A 21,074-nucleotide genomic window follows, 5' to 3' on the forward strand; every position below is an offset into this window, starting at 1 on the left:
AGTTTATTTTATTCTCCTAGTTGACCGTACGATAACGTTTGAGCGCCTTGATTTTACAGTAAGAATAATGACCAATGAGTCACTATTTAATGCTGACGTTGTTCACAATAAATAACCTCATCTTCTGCACTTTTTTCATATTCCCTGTAGTACGATAAACCAACCAACCCAAGACCAAAAAAACTAAGTTATTACAGTCACAGGAATACCACCACAGCACTGTCACCTTCATGTAATGTTTGTTATCTGAGAAATGAAGTTTATTCTACTGGAGCAGTCACTGAAGGTCACTCTGGACTAAAGAGTCAAGCTACAAATCGAGAGTATCCATTTTCTGCTGCTTGTCTTTCAGTGTGAGCTGCTCTCGGAGGGGCCCTCCTCGTTCCCACCGCCACTTCTCGCCTAAACCTTAAATTCTGTCAGGATTTGTTGTGACTGCCAGGAATGTCACAGTCAGCCGCAGACGAAATGTTCCAGCGGCGGTTTAAGCAGCGAGCCGGGCTGAAAGCACCACAGACAGACGGAGTATCAGGGTCCGCTGCAGCTCCATACTGAGAGCTGTGGAGCAGTTGTGGCTAAATTAAGGTCCTGGGGCCCACAGGGGTCACTGACCGAGTCCAGAGGGTTCCCTGAGACAGCTGCCAGCTAAACAGCTGCAAAGTCTCAGAAGAAGGAAATGTGACTGAACATAATGAATGAGAGGTTAGACGGCACGAACCATTCAGGTCTTTGATTTTGATTCATTTAAATGCAGGTTTAAAAGGTCTTTACACACCTTTTTCCATTAAAGGTGAATAGAACAGATGATTAAACTGTCCGGCTTCGATCGGCTGCTGATTCACAGTGCATCTCTAGCTGTTAGTTTAGGAAGAGCTTCATTTATGCCGCAGAGCTTTCTATGAACGGAGCATTTTAAACATTAAAATGAACGCAAATGCAATTAAATGAACATGATCGCCTGAGAGGTGATCATGTTCATTTAATTGTGGGAAGCCAAAATCGTGATCGCGATTAATATTCGATTAATTGTGCGGCCCTAATCCCTGGTGTAGCTTAAACTACTGTAAGCTACTTTAGTTTCCTTTTAATGAAATGCTCTGAGTGAATTTGTTTTATTGTGAAAGGTAAGAACAGAAGGAGTGGATCTGGTCTGCGCTGCCTTTGTTGAGGTTGAGAGGAGTAATAAAGTTTGCCGTCTTGGTTCACACTACGGAGCCTCCGTGTTGTTCTACTCTATAGTGTATGTAGTGATTGTGTCCGTTCCGCACAACTTGATTGGTTGATGCCTTTATTCGCGGTCGGAAAACTTAGATAAATCAACCTCGTTCCGGAAAAAAATTACAACGCTTTTTTGCTGTGTAATATTCACATCCTGTGTGAAAGTACTGATGACAGAAACAACAGTTCTAAAAAAATATATCGACGTGCAAATTAATCGGCCGAAAAAAAACCTCCCAGTATGTAAAGGCCTTTAGAGGGGAAAATGCCCCCACATCAGATTCACTTCAAATGAATTCATCGACTCGGAAGGGGATAGGTATCTATAGATTAGGGCTGTCAATCCATTAAAATATTTAAATCGTGATTAATCGTATGATTGTCTATAATTAATCGTGATTGGTCGCAAATTAACCGCACATTTTTTATCTGTTCAAAATGTACCTTAAAAGGGAGATTTGTCAAGTATTTAATTCTCTTATCAACATAGGAGTGGACAAATATGCTGCTTTATGCAAATGTATGTATATATTTATTATTGTAAATCAATTAACAACATAAAACAATGACAGATATTGTCCAGAAACCCTCACAGGTACTGCATTTAGCATAAAACATATGCTCCAATCATAACATGGCAAACTGCAGCCCAACAGGCAACAACAGCTGTCAGTGTGTCAGTGTGCTGACTTGACTATGACTTGCCCCAAACTGCATGTGATTATCATAAAGTGAGCACGTCTGTAAAGGGGAGACTCGTGGGTACCCATAGAACCCATTTTCCTTCACATATCTGGAGGTCAGAGGTCAAGGGACCCCTTTGAAAATGGCCATGCCAGTTTTTCCTCGCCAAAATTTAGTGTAAGTTTGGAGCATTTTTTAACCTCCTTTGTGACAAGCTAGTATGACATGGTTGGTACCAATGGATTCTTTAGGTTTTCTAGTTTCATCTGATATAGTATGATAGTATCTTCAATCTCAACTTTAAAACTGAACCTACTAGAGCCTCTGAAAGACAGTAAAGTCAGTCGGGATCGCGGGTCTCAGAGGGTTAAACAAATGAATTCCCAGGTTCTCAAAAGTAAACATTGGTTGCTTTTATCTGTGTTGAGAACTCTTTCAGACATTTCATAAACCATATCAGCTTTGCTACCTGCCTAAAACTCAGTTTCCAGATGAGTGGAAACGGCCTCTACATGCTCCACTGACACAGTAAACTCTATTGACACAGCCTGAGCTCTCCATGTATAGACGATCTACAGAGCTGCTATCCTACCTGCTTAGTCAACCAGACAGCATGACCAGGTATACAGTTACTTCAGTCACCTGCCATCAGCAGCTCATCCTACCGTGATAATCCTGACTTGCTCTACTGACCGACAGAGAGAAAACAGAGGAGTGACAACGCTGCCCTGTTGACCTGACTGACTCCAGAAAGACCTTATTTAGTCACTCTGTCATCTCGTCTGAGCTGAACCGCTGAGATGGTGGCTAGGGGTGGGGGAAAAATCAATTCACCTACTGTATGTATCACCATTTCTTTTTTCTACAATTTTGTCGTGTCTAACTTTTATTCAAAGTACAAGTCAAATCATTTTTCCCTGCGATGGTTTCAGTCATTTCCCGTCCAAACTGCTTGTAGTGATCACGTCTGTTTAGGTCAAATTGATCACTATAAGCGGATGATTATTATAATCAAATTTGTGTTGTTGTGCATCATTTCTCATGCAGATCACCATCTTATTGACATTGTATATTTATTAAATGAATACAAAGTAATGAAATGGACCGCTTCGCTGTTTACTGGCTCCCTTCTCTTGTCTTTTCCCTCACCGAGGGGGAGGCTCTACTGTTTTTGGCCGGCTCTGCAGCGCAAGCGTGCATGCAGAACGTTCTCAGAATCATTTTTCTCACCCGTTAGCGGCATGGAGGGAGACGGGCGCCGGTCTGCATGTGTGCCGCAGAGCCGGTTGAGGATCCGCAAAGTTTCCCTTTGGGGGCATGACGGGACGAGGTGTTATCAATCTACTTGACGAGGGAGCTTTCCCCGTGCGCATTCGTTTATATTCAGAGAAAATTACTTTCCCTTTTCCTGTCATGATATCAACGTGCGAGCAGCATCGGCCTCACGTATCCATCCGGAAAGCAGACAGTCCGCGAGGCAAAGCATCATGGGAGTAAAGAAAAAAACAAAAAACAAAATTGTAACTAACGTTAGACTAATGTAGTTTTAAAATGTTTTTATAGATGTTTGTATGTATGAAAAGACCCCAAATGAACACTGTAAGCAGACTACTTGATTACATAAGCACATTTTTTAAACAGTGTTTGTATAGGAATGATCACTATAAGCGGTTGATCACTGTACTTATACGTTTTGGGTTTAAAATGTTCCATTCAGCTCCGGTCTTTCATTTCAAACCTGCCTCCTGACAGGACGTTGGATCAACCAATCAGCTTCTGCAACCTTCAGTGACCAAAGAAACGTCATAATTCCTGCATAACTCGCCTGCCACTTTCACGGTGTGGCGGCCAAAAAGGATGATAAGAAATGTTGAAATGTTCACTTCCTCATTAGAAACAAAACAAATCTCCTTTACTGTGTCCTCGAATGAACCACAGCGTGAAAGCTCTGATGTTAGTAGAGGTCTTAAATGCAGCTCACAGGACTAAAACTCAACCATAAAATTCAGCCTTTTTGTCTGACTTACTGGTTTGCAGGAGGAGAAACATGCTGGTGTGTGATGTATAGGAATATTGATCATTAATCATTGAGTGTCACTGAGTGGAGACGACATTTTTTAAAAGAATGTGACGGTGGAAATTCCTCTGAAACCAGTTTGAGAGTGAAACCTGATGATTACACACCACAGAGGGTTGTTATTACCTTCACTTTTGTTTTACCTGCTTTTTATTAAGAGATAACACTGTTTCCCTGCATGTCTGTATCAGGCTGCCGTTAGTCTTTCTTGTTCTTAAATCCCAGACCGTCTCTCAATACTTTATGACTTCCCTTCTCTGTGGCTCTCACTGGTTCCTACTGAGGACATAAATCTTTAAAAACGCCCCACAAACATATGGTTTAATCAGTATATATACAGACTATGCAGCCCAAAATACTCTGGACATGTTGCCCTCTGCCTTGGCGATTATGTTTCAGACACACAGTCTCCATAATAAAGCAACCATGCTGAAGCAAAAGAGAGGTTGCGACTGTTCAAACAGCAGGTTGATGGTTTGTTTAACGTGGTGTTTGAGCAGCACAGGTTGACTCAGAGAGAGAGAGAGAGAGAGAGAGAGAGAGAGAGAGAGAGAGAGAGAGAGAGAGAGAGAGAGAGAGAGAGAGTAGTAGACAGGTAGGGTGTGTCAACATCAGGTTAATGGTTTGTTCACTGAGGTCTTGTGTGTTCAACACAGGGGTCCTTTATCTGTCACACAATGAGGTTTTTATGAAGTGAAACAAACAAACAAACAGAGGAGAGCATGGACTTTCTATTCCTCTTATCGTTCTTACATAACTCACAATTTTTCATTTCTTTCATACCGACAGCAGGCGGATCGCTCCCATTCACTCCCAGGGTTGCTGTGGACCGCTCGACTCTCTTTGAGAAGTTGCTCACAGACTTTGGTTTATCTGAGAGGCAGAAAGTCACCTCTTGGCTCTCTCAGCTGCCCGGTTCAATCAACTGGTTTCCAGACTAAAAAATCTAGTGGTGAGAGCTGAAGTCGTGTAGCCTGAAGAGAGGAGGAGTGAGGAGTAACGCAGTGTTCACACCGAGCGCGAAGCAAGTTTTTAGAGTGACGCGATTACGTACAAAGTCAATGCAAAGAGGCAAATAGACGCAGATTTGCACCGGGCAATGTGAATGTCACGAAAGCCTCTCAGCGTTGAGATTCTCCTCCTGTCGTCACCGACGTCCTGACGTTGTTGAATCAGAAATGGAGGAAATCAATCTTGTATGCGTCTGTGGTCACCCAGAGCTACGATAGTACATCACATCTGTACAGAGAGCGGACCAAACTCTGTGTATAAACCACAGACCGTCTGCGGTAGAAACAACAACGTCGCTGCCGTATTTATGCCTAGATGACTTTATGTTGAGTGTTGATGGAGCAGCTGCATAGCCTGTCACTGATCCATCCAAACTCCATTCAGAAAACAAGCGTTTTAGAAGTTGTTTGCTTGTCGTCTTGCTGACAGACCTGTCAAAGCATGAATTCAGACGTTTTACTAATCTGCATCACTATGTTGTTATTTCAGCATCATTGTGATCCGTTTATTGCAATTAAATCACAGCACAGTCTGTTTATTTTGGGTTCATACCGCAGTAGTGACGCGTGGCTTGCTAGATACAGTCAGTACAATGGCACTGTATGTAACGAGACAATTTATGGGACAATTTTAGTGTTATGAAGTTGTCAAAATAGTTATCAAAACTGGAAAATAAGTGACAGCTTCAAAACCAATATTTTATTTTGGTTTTAAGTGAACAACATCCTTAAATTTCCATAGTTGGCTTAGGGCTGCACAATTATGAAAAAATATCTAATTGCGATTATTTTTGACTGAAATTGCAATTGTGATATGATTTGCGATATTAGAGGGAATGATCATTTTTACATCATTATTGAAAAAACATATTTAAATGATTATGATATGATTTTTGCGGTGATCTGTACCAAACAAATATGTTTTATTAAGTCTGTAGAATATGATGTGTAGGCCAGGACATCTCTGCAGCACCACAATATATAATTTAAAATGCTATTTTGACACATTTCCCCTTTAACCTCCTGAGCCCTAGCTCTATTCCTCGAAAAAAAATAATAAACAAATACCCAAAATGAATCAGGACTTGCTTCTCAACCATAAGGCTTACATACATATATGTTGTATCTTTTGAAAGGTAAGAAGCTATGGAATATAAATTAATTATAAGTAAACTAAACTATATTACCATGGAGATTACAACGGAGAAGCAATAAAAGACATTTAAAAATGACATCCTCTCTCCTAGTATAAAATCTTAATTTCAAAGGCAATATCATCATTATAACCAAGATCCCACAGATAATAATGTACCTGAATATGTTCTACTACTCTTTACTACAACTGGAACTGTAAATGTGATGAAAATACACTAAATTACACAATTTATGATACAATTCATAGAGATATACTCCGACACTCTCCATGATTGATGAGTTTTACTTAGCCCTAAATTAGCTACAAGTTTGTTTGTCACCTGTTCGTGTAATGACAGGGAGTCTTTCAAATCTCCAAATTCCACCAATATTACTCAGAGTTTTGTTTCAGGGTCAGAGGTCAGATAGTGCCTTGCTCAAGGACAATTGTAGGAACTTACTTAAAAATCTTGAGCAGAATGCTTCAGTAGAGAGAAATGCCTGCATGTTTTGGTGTCCTATTCTACTGTTTGCTACTGATTTTCAGGGGCATTTTAAAAAAAATACTTGTTTAACCGGAAATCAATTCTTCTTCACTGCTCCAAAACAGTAGCCTTCACTGTGCTGTCGCCCTGGATGTATCATAGCTGCCACTGGCTCCTACTGCTTTAGAGCAGAGAAGAAGAACTGATTGCAGGTAGTTTGTGACGTGACGATAGCAAACATCAACAGTGCGGTGCTAGTGGAGAGTGTAACGGTAGTCAGAGCGAGGACAATGTCAGCCATTTGGCAATATACCACAGTGGAAAATCCAACAAGTAAAACGCAGATATGTTCAATATGTAAGGCTTCTGTTTCGAGGGTTGGCACTAGTGTTTCAACACCAGCAATCTTATAAAACATTAGAAGACGCATCACACGAAAGAGCATGACGACTTCAACAAGGCAGAGGGGAAATAAAGAACGAACCGCAGCAGCTAACGTTGGAAACCGCATTCCAAAAGGTTCCACAAAGATAGCTCAAAACGATAGTGATATTATATTTATTACACTAGTATTGGATCGGTACTCGGTACCAGCCAATACCGCAAGTTCAGGTATCGGAATCGGTATCTGGAAGGAAAAAATGGTATTGGAACATCTCTATTTTCAAACGTCTCCGTTTTAGAGGCCTGAAAACGTTGGAGTAGTGTGAACGCTAGGTATAAACTAGGGGTGGGAGAAAAAATTTATTCACCCATGTATCGTGATATTTTTTAATGTCAGAATCGATATATTTGCTTCATTTGAGTCTATGTGGAGGTAGAAGGACGTTAGCTTTAGTCATAAACGTAGCAAAAGTTATGCGTTTTAATATGTGTTACTATGGATTTAGCCTTAATGTCAAACGGGCTGCTTTGTCTCAAAATACACAGCATAAACTCATCATAAAGATAAATTAAGATAAGCCTTTATCGATTGCGAGCTGGGAAACTTGGATATTAAATAATCTGCTGTTTCACTAAAAGACTGAAAAAAGGAGTGAGACGCTGCTAAAACACTTCAACAACACACAGTCAGTCTGTTTCTGTACGCTCATCAGCTCACTTATTGAACTGTTGCAGTTCTCATCACTGATGAGATGAGTAGAACTCTTTAGGTGTGCTCATAAGTTGTGGGACTGTGCATCTGTGACACCGTCATGGTGGGCTTAAGTTACTGTGTTTGATTGCTGGTTTATGATCTTCTTCCTACATGGTCCTCTGAGAGGAATCTGACTGAAAGAGATGTCAGTGAATGTTTGCTGAGTGTGGAGTTTCTAGTAGTTTTATGTCCGTATCCTTGTCTGTTTTTAACCAGCAGTTAAGTATTTTCTCTCTGTTCTTCCTCCCCTCGTCCCTATCATTTATCTTTCTGCCGCGGGTTCCTGTTGGTGTGGAGAAGAGGAAGTAAATGGCAGCTGATGTGCATGTGACTTTTGTCTATTTCTGGTTTCTTTGCATATTATTTGTCTATGTCTCGTCTGCAGTCGAGTCGCTCGGTCTCTTGATCTGATCTGTGTCTCCAATTCACGTAATTCTTAGATCAGCATTAGGAAACACTGCCACGAAAATTCACCAGAATCTTCAAATCTGTCAATTCCTCAAGTGATAAAAATCTCAAACTGCAAACTTACTTGCGGCATCTAAAAAAACGACCCAACATCAGTTCCTGTAGGACTGATGCAATGTTAAAGAAACATCTCTGCAAATGTAATTAATGATTAATGCATTCAATTCCCATTCAAAACATTTAACTCTCTAACTAAGGGCTCAAACTTCTGTTTTACATCCGTTGACAGAATCCTTCAACTGACTATAACCGTCACACTCCTCAAACTGTGGTTCCTGTTTGCAGGCAGCTTCATCAGTAATGATATAAATCCACTCCCTCTATTGAACCGCAGTCATCCGTACGACCTTATCATCTCCCTCTACCTGTTGACTCACGTTCATCCATCACTCCACCTTCCTCACAAACTTTCCAAACCCAGTTCACAGCCCGTCAGAGTGGATCTGTCTGATCCAAAACAAAGAGTCTAGAGGCAAAGAGACGAAACTCTGGTGCTTTTTTGACAACAGCTGCTAGTTGGCGCTGCCGCCATTTGGACAGAAAACACTTATGAGTCTTTGTCCGTGGATGTATAAAGAGACTTCTGTAAATCAGAGGATATAAATCAACTTCCCGGTAAGAACACTAGAATATCCCTCATTTAAATAATGATGTCCTAAAAGTAGTGAAATGAACTAACAGCTGAATCCAGAGTTATTTTCCTCGCCATAATGAACGGTCATCAGACCCACGGGACTGCACCGCCCTGCACGCTGATATGACATATCTGGTTCTGCCAGCTTCCTGCTAGCTGTATGTGGCTGTAATAATGGATATACTGGCTGTAATTCATCACTTTTATTATCTTCTAATACACCCATGGGCTGTATGCTGTCAGCCTGTACCGTGGTGGATGTGTTAACGTCTCTGTTCCCAAACAACTGGCTATCGGCCAGTAGCTAGTAGTGCTAGTAGCATGAAGTCAACAGAATTTAGTTGTAGGCTATTAACTAACACGCAGGGCAAAAGCACAGGACACAACCTCTTCTACATCCATGGTCTGTGGTCTATTGGACCCTCTTCTACATCCATGGTCTGTGGTCTATTGGACCCTCTTCTACATCCATGGTCTGTGGTCTATTGGACCCTCTTCTACATCCATGGTCTGTGGTCTATTGGACCCTCTTCTACATCCATGGTCTGTGGTCTATTGGACCCTTTACTACATCCATGGTCTGTGGTCTATTGGACCCTCTTCTACATCCATGGTCTGTGGTCTATTGGACCCTTTACTACATCCATGGTCTGTGGTCTATTGGACCCTCTTCTACATCCATGGTCTGTGGTCTATTGGACCCTTTACTACATCCATGGTCTGGTCTATTGGACCCTCTTCTACATCCATGGTCTGTGGTCTATTGGACCCTTTACTACATCCATGGTCTGTGGTCTATTGGACCCTCTTCTACATCCATGGTCTGTGGTCTATTGGACTCCATTTTGGATCCTTGACATGAAAAACTTTGAGGTTGCGATCAATTTTTGTGCTGGATTTTTATAACTTCCATTTATGTCCATCGCTCACTCTATGCTCCACTGGGAAGCAACCTGGCAAAAAGTTTAATAAGTAAATAAGTAAATAGTTATAATAGTTTGCATATTTATAATATTTGTATTGTTCTACACAAGCCATTTCAGTAGAGACATTAAATATGACAATAGAATAGAAATAGTAGTTTAGTTTTACTTTTATACGGCTCTTTGCAGGCGGACGTTTTACTGGCGTCCGGTAGTCGCTTTCAGTCCAAAATGGCGGTTGCTGCTGGGCACTGATGTTGCAATGGAACGAGCAATTGACTTTCACTTCTTATCAATATACGTTCTTTGTCTAAAAGGCCGCTCCAAATGAAGCTGCAAGAAAAGTTAAATTATAGCAACCCATACTGTAAAGTTGGGGAATATAAAACTTGTCTCAGTTTAGTAGTTTGTGGTCAACATCCTGGTGACAATGTTCAAAATGAGTTAAGTTAAACGGAGCACCTGAATGCACCATAGTTTTGGTTTCTGTGAGGTTTGATCGTCTCATTTTCTCTCCTCTCTCTTTCTTTCCTTCTTTCCTCTCCTCCCCATCATTTCCTACCTCCTGTCTCCTCTCTCTTCCTTCTGTCTTCTATTTCCTCACATATTTTCCATATTTCCTTTAACACCTCATCCCTCCTTCCTCTCCTCTCCTCCCCCCTATCAGCTAACAAATGACATACCTTTACACGTGCGTGTTGCTATGTGTGTGTGTGTTTGTCCACGCCTACGTTCACCTGAGGCTAACTATTTTCCTGTCAGCAGTGAGACTTCCCTGAAACCAACCACTCCCTCACGCTCTCTAACTATCAGGAACTATAAAGTATATCATAGATGTGACTAAGCCTCGATGACATCCCATCACATTATGGTCTGTAGTTGTAGGGTGTGTTTTTGTTTATAATATGTATTAGTGGTGTAATGGTATGTGTACCTCAGTTTATGGGGTCACGTCAACAGTCACCAGGCTCATTGATTGGTCAGAATTATTACTGTAACATTTAAGGCACTCAAATACTGGCATATTGTCAAAAGTAAAACACAAATGTGTGTAATGTAAACAGGGTCCAAAATTAAGTTTTTTCCCTCGCATGCCACTGTGGCAGGTCAACATTTCTGCCAGCCACACAATTGTTTTGTCTGCCACTTCTGAAGTCTTTGAAGAACGCTTTACAATTGTAACAGTAGGGCTTTTTATTGGCAGGAATCTGGCGATGAGATACGTATCATGATACAGGGATTGCGATTCAATATATTGCGATACTGTAAGCAAGGCGATATATTGCGATTTAAAAAAAATCAAATTTTAGGAAAACTGTCATAGAATAAAGAACATACCGCCATATGCATAAAATCTGAGTAAAAAAAAGGTTTACTTTTTTTATGCAATCAGAATAGTAGGATCAGCTTTTGCATTTATCACAGAGGATGCATCTCTTTGCAAGTAAAATAAAGTATTGACTGAGTTAATCTTTGCATATAAACTATTAATTAGAAATCAATATATGGCTTTTAAGAATTGATTTGCAATGTATTGCAATACCACCCCTAGTAAACACTGAGTCAGTGGTAACAGACAGTAGAAATTAGCCGACCCTCCGCCGTTTTCTGCTTTCTCGTTTCGGCTCGCTGCGGTTTGTTTGGGTTGACGGATACGGAATGGATATGACGTCACGTTACTCAGACTACAACAATAAAAGCGGTAACTTCCTTCTACCTCCACATAAACTCAAATGAAACAAATATATTGATTCTGACATTAAAACATCTATTTCAAAATAATTTTTTTTCTAAATCGCGATACATATGTGAATAATAATTCCTGACCATGACTGATATATTTGACTTCAGGACATCTCTGACTACATACATGCTGAAAATCAAACATTATTACTATATTAATTTAGAGATTTTCCAAAGTAAAAGTCCCTAGAAGTGTATGATTCAACTTTTTCCCCATGGTCTAGTGTTAAAAATGTTAAGAAAAATCACAATAAATCGTAATATCGAATTACAATACTTAAAAATCGCAATACATATTGAATCGGCACCCAAGTATCGTTATAGTATCGAATCAGGAGAGAGATGAATCATCCTCAGCCCTATAAATAGACTATCCTGACAGTTTGGGTCACCGGGCGTAACGAAAGGAAGTCACACACTGAACCGAACGCCCGGGATGAAAACACGTACCGTTACACGCCTGTGTGTGTGTGTGTGTGTGTGTGTGTGTGTGTGTAATGTAATCGTGCAGTAGTGTGTGGGAAAATCCTGTATTTTACTCTCCACATACACACATAATTATATATAGACAGGACTGATTATAAAACACAGTAATGCAGTCATAACCACTGTTTACTATGGTGTGTGTGTGTGTGTGTGTGTGTGTAAATTGAACACGGCTGTAGCTCAGTGTTGAAAGCTATTTGCTATTCCACACACACACACACACACACACACACACACACTGAGGCTGTGTCATTCTCAGTTCACCTTCAGTACAGGACGATAACACACTCACACAGATTAATTTAAACACACACAAAGCACATTTTCAGTGACTACACTGTGGAGGAAGGAGGGGAGGTCCACGATTGTTTTAAGAGTTAACGAGGAGAATAAATGTAATACTTAAACATTCATCAAATCCTCAGTTATACATCAGGAGGAGCTGGTGGGTCAGAAAAGGACAAACAGAGAGAAAGAATGGAGGGAAACAGGAGAAGAGGAGGAGCAGAAGGAGTCAGAAGGAGTAGAAGAGTGAAGGAACGTACTGAGCATGTCAGGACGGAGGAGTGAGGAAGGTCGATGGCTCATGATGTCACTGCTGATATCGCTGAGACAGAAATCAATACGCTGTCTGTCTCTCTCCAGGAGAACTTAAAGGTCCCATGACGGTTTACTCACTAATTCATCTGCACCCACTGTCTTGACAAAAATAACCTTTTTGAGCACGTTATTAAGGCTCTAACGGTTCATGTGTTCATGTTGACCCGTCGCGGTCTGGTGCACGCAGAGAACACGGTATGAACTAGAGCTGGGACGATTCACCTATCTCCCCATTCAATGCTATCACAATACTTGGGTGCCGGTTCGATATGTATTGCACTTCTACAAGTATTGTGATTCGGTATTATGATTTATTGTGATTTTTGTCAACTTTTTTAACACTAGACCATGGGAAAAAAGTTGAATCATACACTTCTAGGGACTTTCCAGCAACCCAAAAATCAAAGAATAAAGACAATTCCCTCACAAATTAGCAGTATTTTCTTTTTAATTTATTAGGGACATGTAATGTTTTATACTTCTGGTGAATATAATCCAATCAATCTTATTTCCATAGATGTATTTTGTATACACAGTTCCCTTTGTTAACACCTTATTTTGAAAACTGGACGTAGTCCCACGTATCTACTTCCTCTAACTTCTCCAAGGTGGTCTCTAGCTCTCCCGTCAGCTCCGTTCTCTTTATACATCCATGGTCAGCTCCATCGGGGCCGTTTCAATGCATTTAACATAAATGTCTGTATATGGGTGCTCTACAGTTGTAGCGTCGGCCCATTTGACCACAGAGATGAGAGTGATCGCCGGCTCAACCGCACGTTACCATGATAAGATAACGTTTCCTCTCCGTGACAGAGTTAGCATGCAGCCTTAGCCGTGATGTCTAGCTCTGCTTTCCTGTCAATGTGTGAAACCCAAAATGTTTCTATACTCTACAGGATGTGAAGTGTTTACCACTTTGGATTTAAAATGTGAGGGTGCAGGTCGTATCCACGCAGACCCTCCGACGTTTTATACTTAAATTTCAAATTTCATTATCATAAAAAAAGAAATTGCGATACATAGGTGTATCGATTTTTTTTCCCAGCCCTATTAAATAGTCTAATATTGTAAGATATGTTTCCAAGACAACTTAAATATCAAAATTCGGTGAATATCTCCTCACGGTCCACTGGCTGTCTGTTCTGTGTGCTGAAAGAAAAGCCGGTCTTCATACACAGATAGCCCTCCACAAAAACGGGAAAATGGGATTGTTCCATTGGGTTTTGGATTATTGTAGAAAATATGTTCTGTGGCAAACAAACGTTTATGATTCCTACATGTTTTGTTCAGCAAGATAATCTCCACTAATGAACACCACTTTATGATTTTTGAATTGTGAATGCAATCACCAGAAGTAAAAAGCTAACGTTACTCTATAAATGAACTACACCCGGGTCACATGAGCGCGAGTATAAACACAACGAGGCTGTAAAGGAGGACGAGTCGGCATGATGACCTTTAGTAGTCTCATTTAGCCACTTGTTAAGAAACCGCCTTTTTAAAGACCCATAAAGGCTTCAAAATTCACCAGTGGGATATTCATTGATGTATTTTATATTGTAGAACAAAACGTTAAAATGTCATCAGCTCGTGTTAACCACAGACCTTAGTTTGTAGCGGGCTCATTTTTAAAGCTAGATTGAAGATACTGGTATTATATGAAACTAGAAAAACCTAATGAATCCATTGGTACCAACGATGTCATACTAGCTTGTAAATAACGCTCCAAACTTACGCTAAAATTTGGCGAGGAAAAAATGTCAAGGCCATTTTCAAAGGGGTCCCTTGACCTCTGGCCTTCAGATATGTGAATGAAAATGGGTTCTATGGGTACCCACGAGTCTCCCCTTTACAGACATGCCCACTTTATGATAATCACATGCAGTTTGGGGCAAGTCATAGTCAAGTCAGCACACTGACACACTGACAGCTGTTGTTGCCTTTTGTGTTTTGCCATGTTATGATTTGAGCATATGTTTTTATGGGCAATCATGCGACTAATTGCGATTACATATTTGAATTGATTGACAGCCCTGTGTAGAACAAAACATAGAAATCTCTTCAGCTTCCTGCACTACTCTATTATAATATCTTAGCATACTGTATATCATATTGTTTTGTGCTGCATTATCGGCTACAATAACATACAGTTTGTCACGGCGTTTGTTCTCTTCCCCGGCGTGTTATGATGCCCGGAGGAGAGATTTAGCTCAACGGCAACCGTCTACTTAATTAGATATGACTTCAGTGTGTGTGGCAGATGGAAGGAGTACCCCCGTTGGGTTTTTGCCATGTTGGTAAAATACCAGGATGTGATGCCACAAGCTCTGAATCACGCACACACTCAGCATAACCATCCCTGTTCCCTGTTATCTGACAGCAGAAGTGACTCATGAGTACAGCTCACTGTTTCTTCTCACCACAGGATGTCTGCAAGTTTCTTCATGTTACATCCAGCAACTGAACGAGAGTTGCCTCGCCTTCCTCAAACTCTTCATCTCACTGTCATATAACCTCTCACAACAGCAAGGTGACCTTTCCGGTCTGTTTGAACCAGGATGGAGATACAAAATCATAAAACATAAGAACCGATGCACACAGCAGTAGGGGCTACTTTAAGTCATCTTAAGATCCACTCTTACACAATGTTCCTGTATTTGAAGGCTGAATAATCATCTGTGGTTTTATAAGTTGCAATCATTTCCACAGAACAAGACACTGGGGCAAACACATCTGTTCTTAAACAAACTGATTTATGAGAATTTGTGGCATTTCTCTGCAGGCATGAATGATATTCAGGAGTGGTCCAGACCTGCCGTACGAGTCACGTAATCTACACAAGTCCATCTTTCGTCCCACACAATGCCTCGATCTGCGCGAGTTTAACCCTCCGAGATCCACAATAGACCCCTTTTAGGCTTTTTTAGGGGGATACAGGGGGTCTTTAGGGGGAGAGAGCAGGTAAACAGTAGATGTCACATAGAAGTGGTGTCTCATAAGTTGTGGCAGCAATTTTTGGGTTGATACTATTTGTAACACAGATTTGGTGCTAAATTTAACCATAATTTACCTCTGAAGAATTGATAAAAGTTATCAAAAGTCCCTCCAACATACCACATTAAGACACCAAGACCTTGAGGAACACCATAGAAAAAGCCATGATGTGATTTAGGATCAAAAACTTTTGACAGTTGGAGATTTCTGCAAGAATTGCATTTTTGGATGGCAAGCGCTTCTGTTGAGTAAACTGCTCAGAAACCCCCTTATTGTCAATCTAGCTAGGAAAGCCATCCATCCTCTGAATGCTCTAGGTCTCTAGTTTGTGGCTGTAAAGTTTCATGAGGCTGTGATTATCCTAGAGGTCACCACAGGTCATTTTATACAATGAGGTCACATTTGGTGGTCATGGGTCCTGTTCAGACCTGGTATTAACATGCGTCCTCAGTGATCCGATCATAAGTGGACAGCTTTAAGTACAGGTGTGAACACACTCAAGACGCATTGAGATCGGATCTTTCAGACCACATTCAGGTGGTCTGGGCCACATCTGACCACATTCTTTTATCAGTGTGTAGTGAATGTGTCCTGGCCATATTAAGGACCGCCTACTCATCTGATGTCCCGCTGGGATCCGCGGGATGACCGCGCCCTTCAGGTGAATAAACAGGCAGACACGGGCGCTTGTCAGCATGGAAACAGCCTCTGTGCTTTACTGTATCCTGTCGGTACAACTGTATTTTATTAAAATATATCTTGTTTATAGGCTACAAATCTACAGATTATCAGACTGGGCACGCGAAGTGCATTATTATCGTACTGTCGGAGATGTGTCAGTATTTTTGTTCCGCTACTTTGCGCGGAGCTGACACCCAACCGCCCGCCTGTTCTCTGTCCTCCCCGGCTCTCTGGAGCTATGTGCCCCTCTGTTGTTTGGCAAAAGCAGCGGTGACGGCGGCGCGGAGGTCCAATAACCTTTTATTTTGATGTTAATACAATGTACCAGAATTCACGAATATGTAAGATATTACTAATGACATTCATGTATTATTACGTCACAACGGCTGCTGTATCGGCTATGTGTTTACTGCCTGTTAATTTGCATATAGAGCGGGGAAGTGAGATCAGATCACAAGTGGCCACTGAAGATGCATGAGGGGATGCTCTTCCAATGTTCTTCCATCAATGTGTTAAACAATAAAAGCACGACTCAGGATTCTGAAAGAAAATTGTTGGCTACAGTTTGGAGACATAAATGTTATAAAAAAATGGTTTATACAGTGAATGTGACACCACGTGGAAAACGGAGGACGACCACAGCAGTAGTTCCACATGCGCTGAGTATTAACATGTCTGTTTTTGTGTTATCTTGACAGAAACACAGTGTATGCAGAGCTCCAGACAACACGTCAATAAGCACTCAACATTACGACCCGTCCGATAATGGATCTCTGAGCCAAACATTGGGTATTGATATTTTCATTATTCGATAAAAGCTGATAACAATAAACCTAACTGCCGATTATCTTCATTATTGATTAATCTGCCGATTACTTCCTCAATAAGTCGATTTGTTGTTTGGTCTATAAAACACCAGAAAATAGTGAGAATCAGAATTTCACAGAGCCCAGAGTGATGTCTTCAGATTACTGTTTGTTCAAGCAACAGTCCAAAATCCAAAGATATTCACTTCACTATAGTGTATCGACCAATACCCAAAACCCAAGTATCGCTATCAGTATTGGGACTGAAAAAGTCGGATCTGTGCATCCCTAGTAAAGGCTTTTAGTCAGTAAGATTGTTCATGTCGACGTATCAGTCACTCAGTACAAACGTGGAGCAACGACTCCACAAACACCAGTCATCCGGCCTATTTTGGTCAAAAAGATGTGTTCAGGGCCGACTGGAAAAGTAGAGGCTGCTAACGATGAACATCTGAGAACAGTGAAACACAGACAGACAGACAGACAGACAGACAGGCAGCAAAGGGCAGCCTGCTTAACAAACATCAAAGAGCACACAGCTGGTAAAATCCACCCCCATCCAGCTCCGTTACCCTCTCAGATGGCCCACTTCCAGCTCTGACCTCTGCTCATTCATTACCCAATCAACATCACAGCCACGCACTCTACAGCCACACAATAATAACCTGCATTGTATACGCATCTCAAGCTTACTCATTCATTTCTAGGACTCTTTATTTTAAATTCACATAGTTTTAGCATCATAATGCCATTGTAGTGTTATTTTAAACTCTCCAGCATTTTATGACTCAACCAGTCTAAGAAGTAGGGCTGTGTATTGGCAAGAATCTGACGATCCGTATCACGATACAGGGGATACGATTCAATATATCGCGTTCCTGTAAGCAAGGCCATATATTGTGATTTTTTAAATCTAATTTTAGAAAAACAGTGGGATCAGCATTTGGTTTCATAACAGTCCCTGTAACATCAAACACCAAAACACTGCTGTGAGAGGGCACATATCTTTGCAAATAAAATAAAGTGAATCTTTGCAGGTAAACTTAGTTAGTACCGTTTTTTTTGAGAATGATACAGTACCACAAAACATAATATCTCGATAATTGATATTTCCGATATCTTCTAAACCCAACTAAGAAGTATGAGGTTAGAGCTTTCAAAATAAAGGGAAGAAAATGCAAGAAAATCTCCATTAAGAATGAATGGAGCAGCCATAAACTCCTTTTCATCGAGTTTACATTACTTGTAATTTAAAAACTGCTAGGTGCTGCCTTGGTTAAGTGTAATGTGTAAAATATATGACTTTTACAGGAGGAAAAAAAACAATTTATGAAAAGAAAAGAGGTGATGCTACAAGTAATAGCACAGAAAAAAAAAAAAGAAATGAGAAGAATTAAGAGAAATATTATGCAAAACAAAAAATATTTAAAATATAAAGTATTTATTTATAAATAAATACATTATTGTGAAATAAATATAAACAAATACATGTATAAGTAAATATTTATATATATATAAAATGTAAAGGCAAAGGAAATAGAATAGAAATGTAGTATTGGTTTTACCTTCATGTCGTTCATGATGAGCTGGAAGAGCCCTCCCAAGGCGCTGCATTCCTTCTCTATACCCGCATCCATTTTTCCACAGGCTCGGAAAAAATCCTCCTCAACTTCCCAAAACTTTTTACCTCCCAAGAAAAAAAGAAAAAAAAACTTCCAGCCAAAGTTTAGAAATATACTCCACCAGCAGCAGAATGAATAGAGGCTTATGTATCTAATGGAGGGGAGCGCTACAACACCCCGAGGGCAAAGTCCACCTTTAAAAACAAAAACCAGAGAGGAGGAGAAGAGGAGTTAGATCCACCAGGTCGAGAGACGGACGGGATCTCTCCGGTCAGCCGATGCTACCAGCCGGCCAACTGGATAAACACCACATCATGGCTGAATCACACAGCAGACTGTCTGCTAAATGTCAGGCAGCTTTTCGTTAAGTTTCGCCTGGCTGGTTGAAGTCCCGGGTCAAAGGAAACACAGCCAACCGCAGCGAGCTAACGGGGCTAGCTACGTTAGCATTAACTCCCCTAGCAACCTGTGACCGTGTTACCGCGTTACCGTGTCGCTATGTGTTACTGTGTCTGATCAATCAGTTCGACTACATTAATCGATACGCATCGTATCTGACGGCTTAAACCTCCCGCTCGTTGTTTCCTGAGGTGTATCCGACTGTTTTCATGTTGTCTTCTGGTGAGTTTTGGTCGAGAATGGCAACAGTCAGCGGTGTTCCTCTAGTTGCTCCTCCGCTGGGAGTCCGGACCTGAAGTGAATGAGAGGATCCCAGAACGCCAAGGCGAGCTAGCAAGCTAGCTACAGTGATGCTAACACACACATCCGGCCTGCAGTTTCACAATTAAACCCATCAATCATTTTTTGTTAAATAAATTGAGATTTTTCATTACAGAAAATTCAGTAAATATATTTCACAGTATAAAAGTAATTTAAAAATAAAATAAATTATACAACGAATAAAATGTAAGGAAAGGAAAAGAGGATAAATAAAAACAAATAAAAAAGACTGTAAACAATCATAGACTGTTAAACATTTGGAATACATTTGCAGATTTTTAATTACAAAAAAATCAGTAAATATATTTCAGAGTATAAAAATAAAATACATCTAAAACAAATAAAATGTAAGGAAAAGAAGATAAATATTAAAAAAAACAATCAGAGTCTGTTAAACAATTGGAATACATTTGCAGATTTTTAATTACAGAAAAATCAGTAAATATATTTCACAGTATAAAAATAATTTAAAAATAAAATAAATTATACAACGAATAAAATGGAAGGAAAGGAAAAAAAGATAAATAAAAACAAATAAAAAAGACTGTAAACAATCATAGACTGTTAAACAATTGGAATACATTTGCAGATTTGTAATTACAAAAAAATCAGTAAATATATTTCAGAGTATAAAAATAAAATACATCTAAAACAAATAAAATGTAAGGAAAGGAAAAGAAGATAAATATTTTTTTTTAAAAATCAGTCTGTTAAAAAATTGGAATACATTTGCAAATTTTTAATTTCAGAAAAATCACTAAATATATTTCAGAGTATAAAAATAACATAAAAATAAAATATATTCTACAACAAATAAAATGTAAGGAAAGGAAATGAAGATAAATATATAAAAAAAAAAAAACAGTGTTAAACAATTGGAATACATTTGCAGATTTTTAATTACAAAAAAAACAGTAAATATATTTCAAAGTATAAAATAATATAAAAATAAAATAAATTCTACAACAAATAAAATGTAAGGAAAGGATAGGAAGATGAGTAAAAACAAAAAAAAACAATCAGGGTCTGTAAAACAATTGTGAAAAATTTGCAGAGTAGTCAAAATGAGGGTAGTCTTTTAAGCCACTTAATTTTATGAATACAATATTTTGCAAAGAGATTAATCAAATTAAGTATGTAAATTTGCTCCTTTCATATAGGTTAGTAGTGGTGGAGGAATTCAGGGAGGGGGGTTTGTATGTATATTTTGTGACGCATATTATTTTGTACTTAATTTAAGAAATCATTTTTAACAACTGCTAATTGGCAAAAATAAAATTTCGGGTCTCCTCATTTTCACAGTATTGCTGTTTGGTTTATTAAAGCAAACCTCTACAAATAAAATCTCGTCTTTTGTTTCATGTCTCATAGCGAACTCAAACTTATTTTTTATAAGCTGAAATAATCGCTTGTTTTCCATGTACTCTATGTATTTTATTGTGTTTCCAAGCTCATTTGTATGGATGCCAAGCTGGTAAACTAATTTAAAAAAAGATGCCTTTATTTTGAAGGCCTTACAGTTTCCGGTCAAAGCTGAGTTCGCTTCGCTTGACGAAGCTGTGCGTATGTGGATGGAGGAGGTGTGTTGAGTGACGAAGACGCGGCGGTCCGGCGGGGCGGAGTTAAAGGAAAGATTATACTCCAACAGGAG

General features: G+C 39.7%; 1 protein-coding gene and 1 long non-coding RNA gene across 3 annotated transcripts in view; both read right to left on the bottom strand.

Annotated features, from left to right (window-relative positions):
- Positions 1-19,437, bottom strand: part of mtss1 (MTSS I-BAR domain containing 1) — a 71,708-nt gene extending 52,271 nt beyond the window's left edge. Inside the window, exon 1 of one of the 2 annotated variants that reach the window (XM_074647761.1) lies at positions 18,647-19,437. In XM_074647761.1, coding sequence (XP_074503862.1) covers positions 18,647-18,718 — 72 coding nt within the window. In that variant the 5' untranslated portion in view covers positions 18,719-19,437. The remainder of the gene's footprint in view (positions 1-18,646) is intronic. The other variant, XM_074647770.1, reaches the window with a different exon arrangement.
- On the bottom strand, positions 10,307-13,079 carry LOC141774931 (uncharacterized). Its single transcript, XR_012595519.1, has 2 exons — positions 11,374-13,079; positions 10,307-10,979 (listed from the first exon to the last, which is right to left on the bottom strand). It is a non-coding gene; the product is annotated as an uncharacterized LOC141774931 (long non-coding RNA).
- Positions 19,438-21,074: the final 1,637 nt, after the last annotated feature.

Source organism: Sebastes fasciatus, chromosome 1 (genome assembly GCF_043250625.1).
Source record: "Sebastes fasciatus isolate fSebFas1 chromosome 1, fSebFas1.pri, whole genome shotgun sequence".
Lineage (NCBI taxonomy): Eukaryota > Metazoa > Chordata > Actinopteri > Perciformes > Sebastidae > Sebastes > Sebastes fasciatus.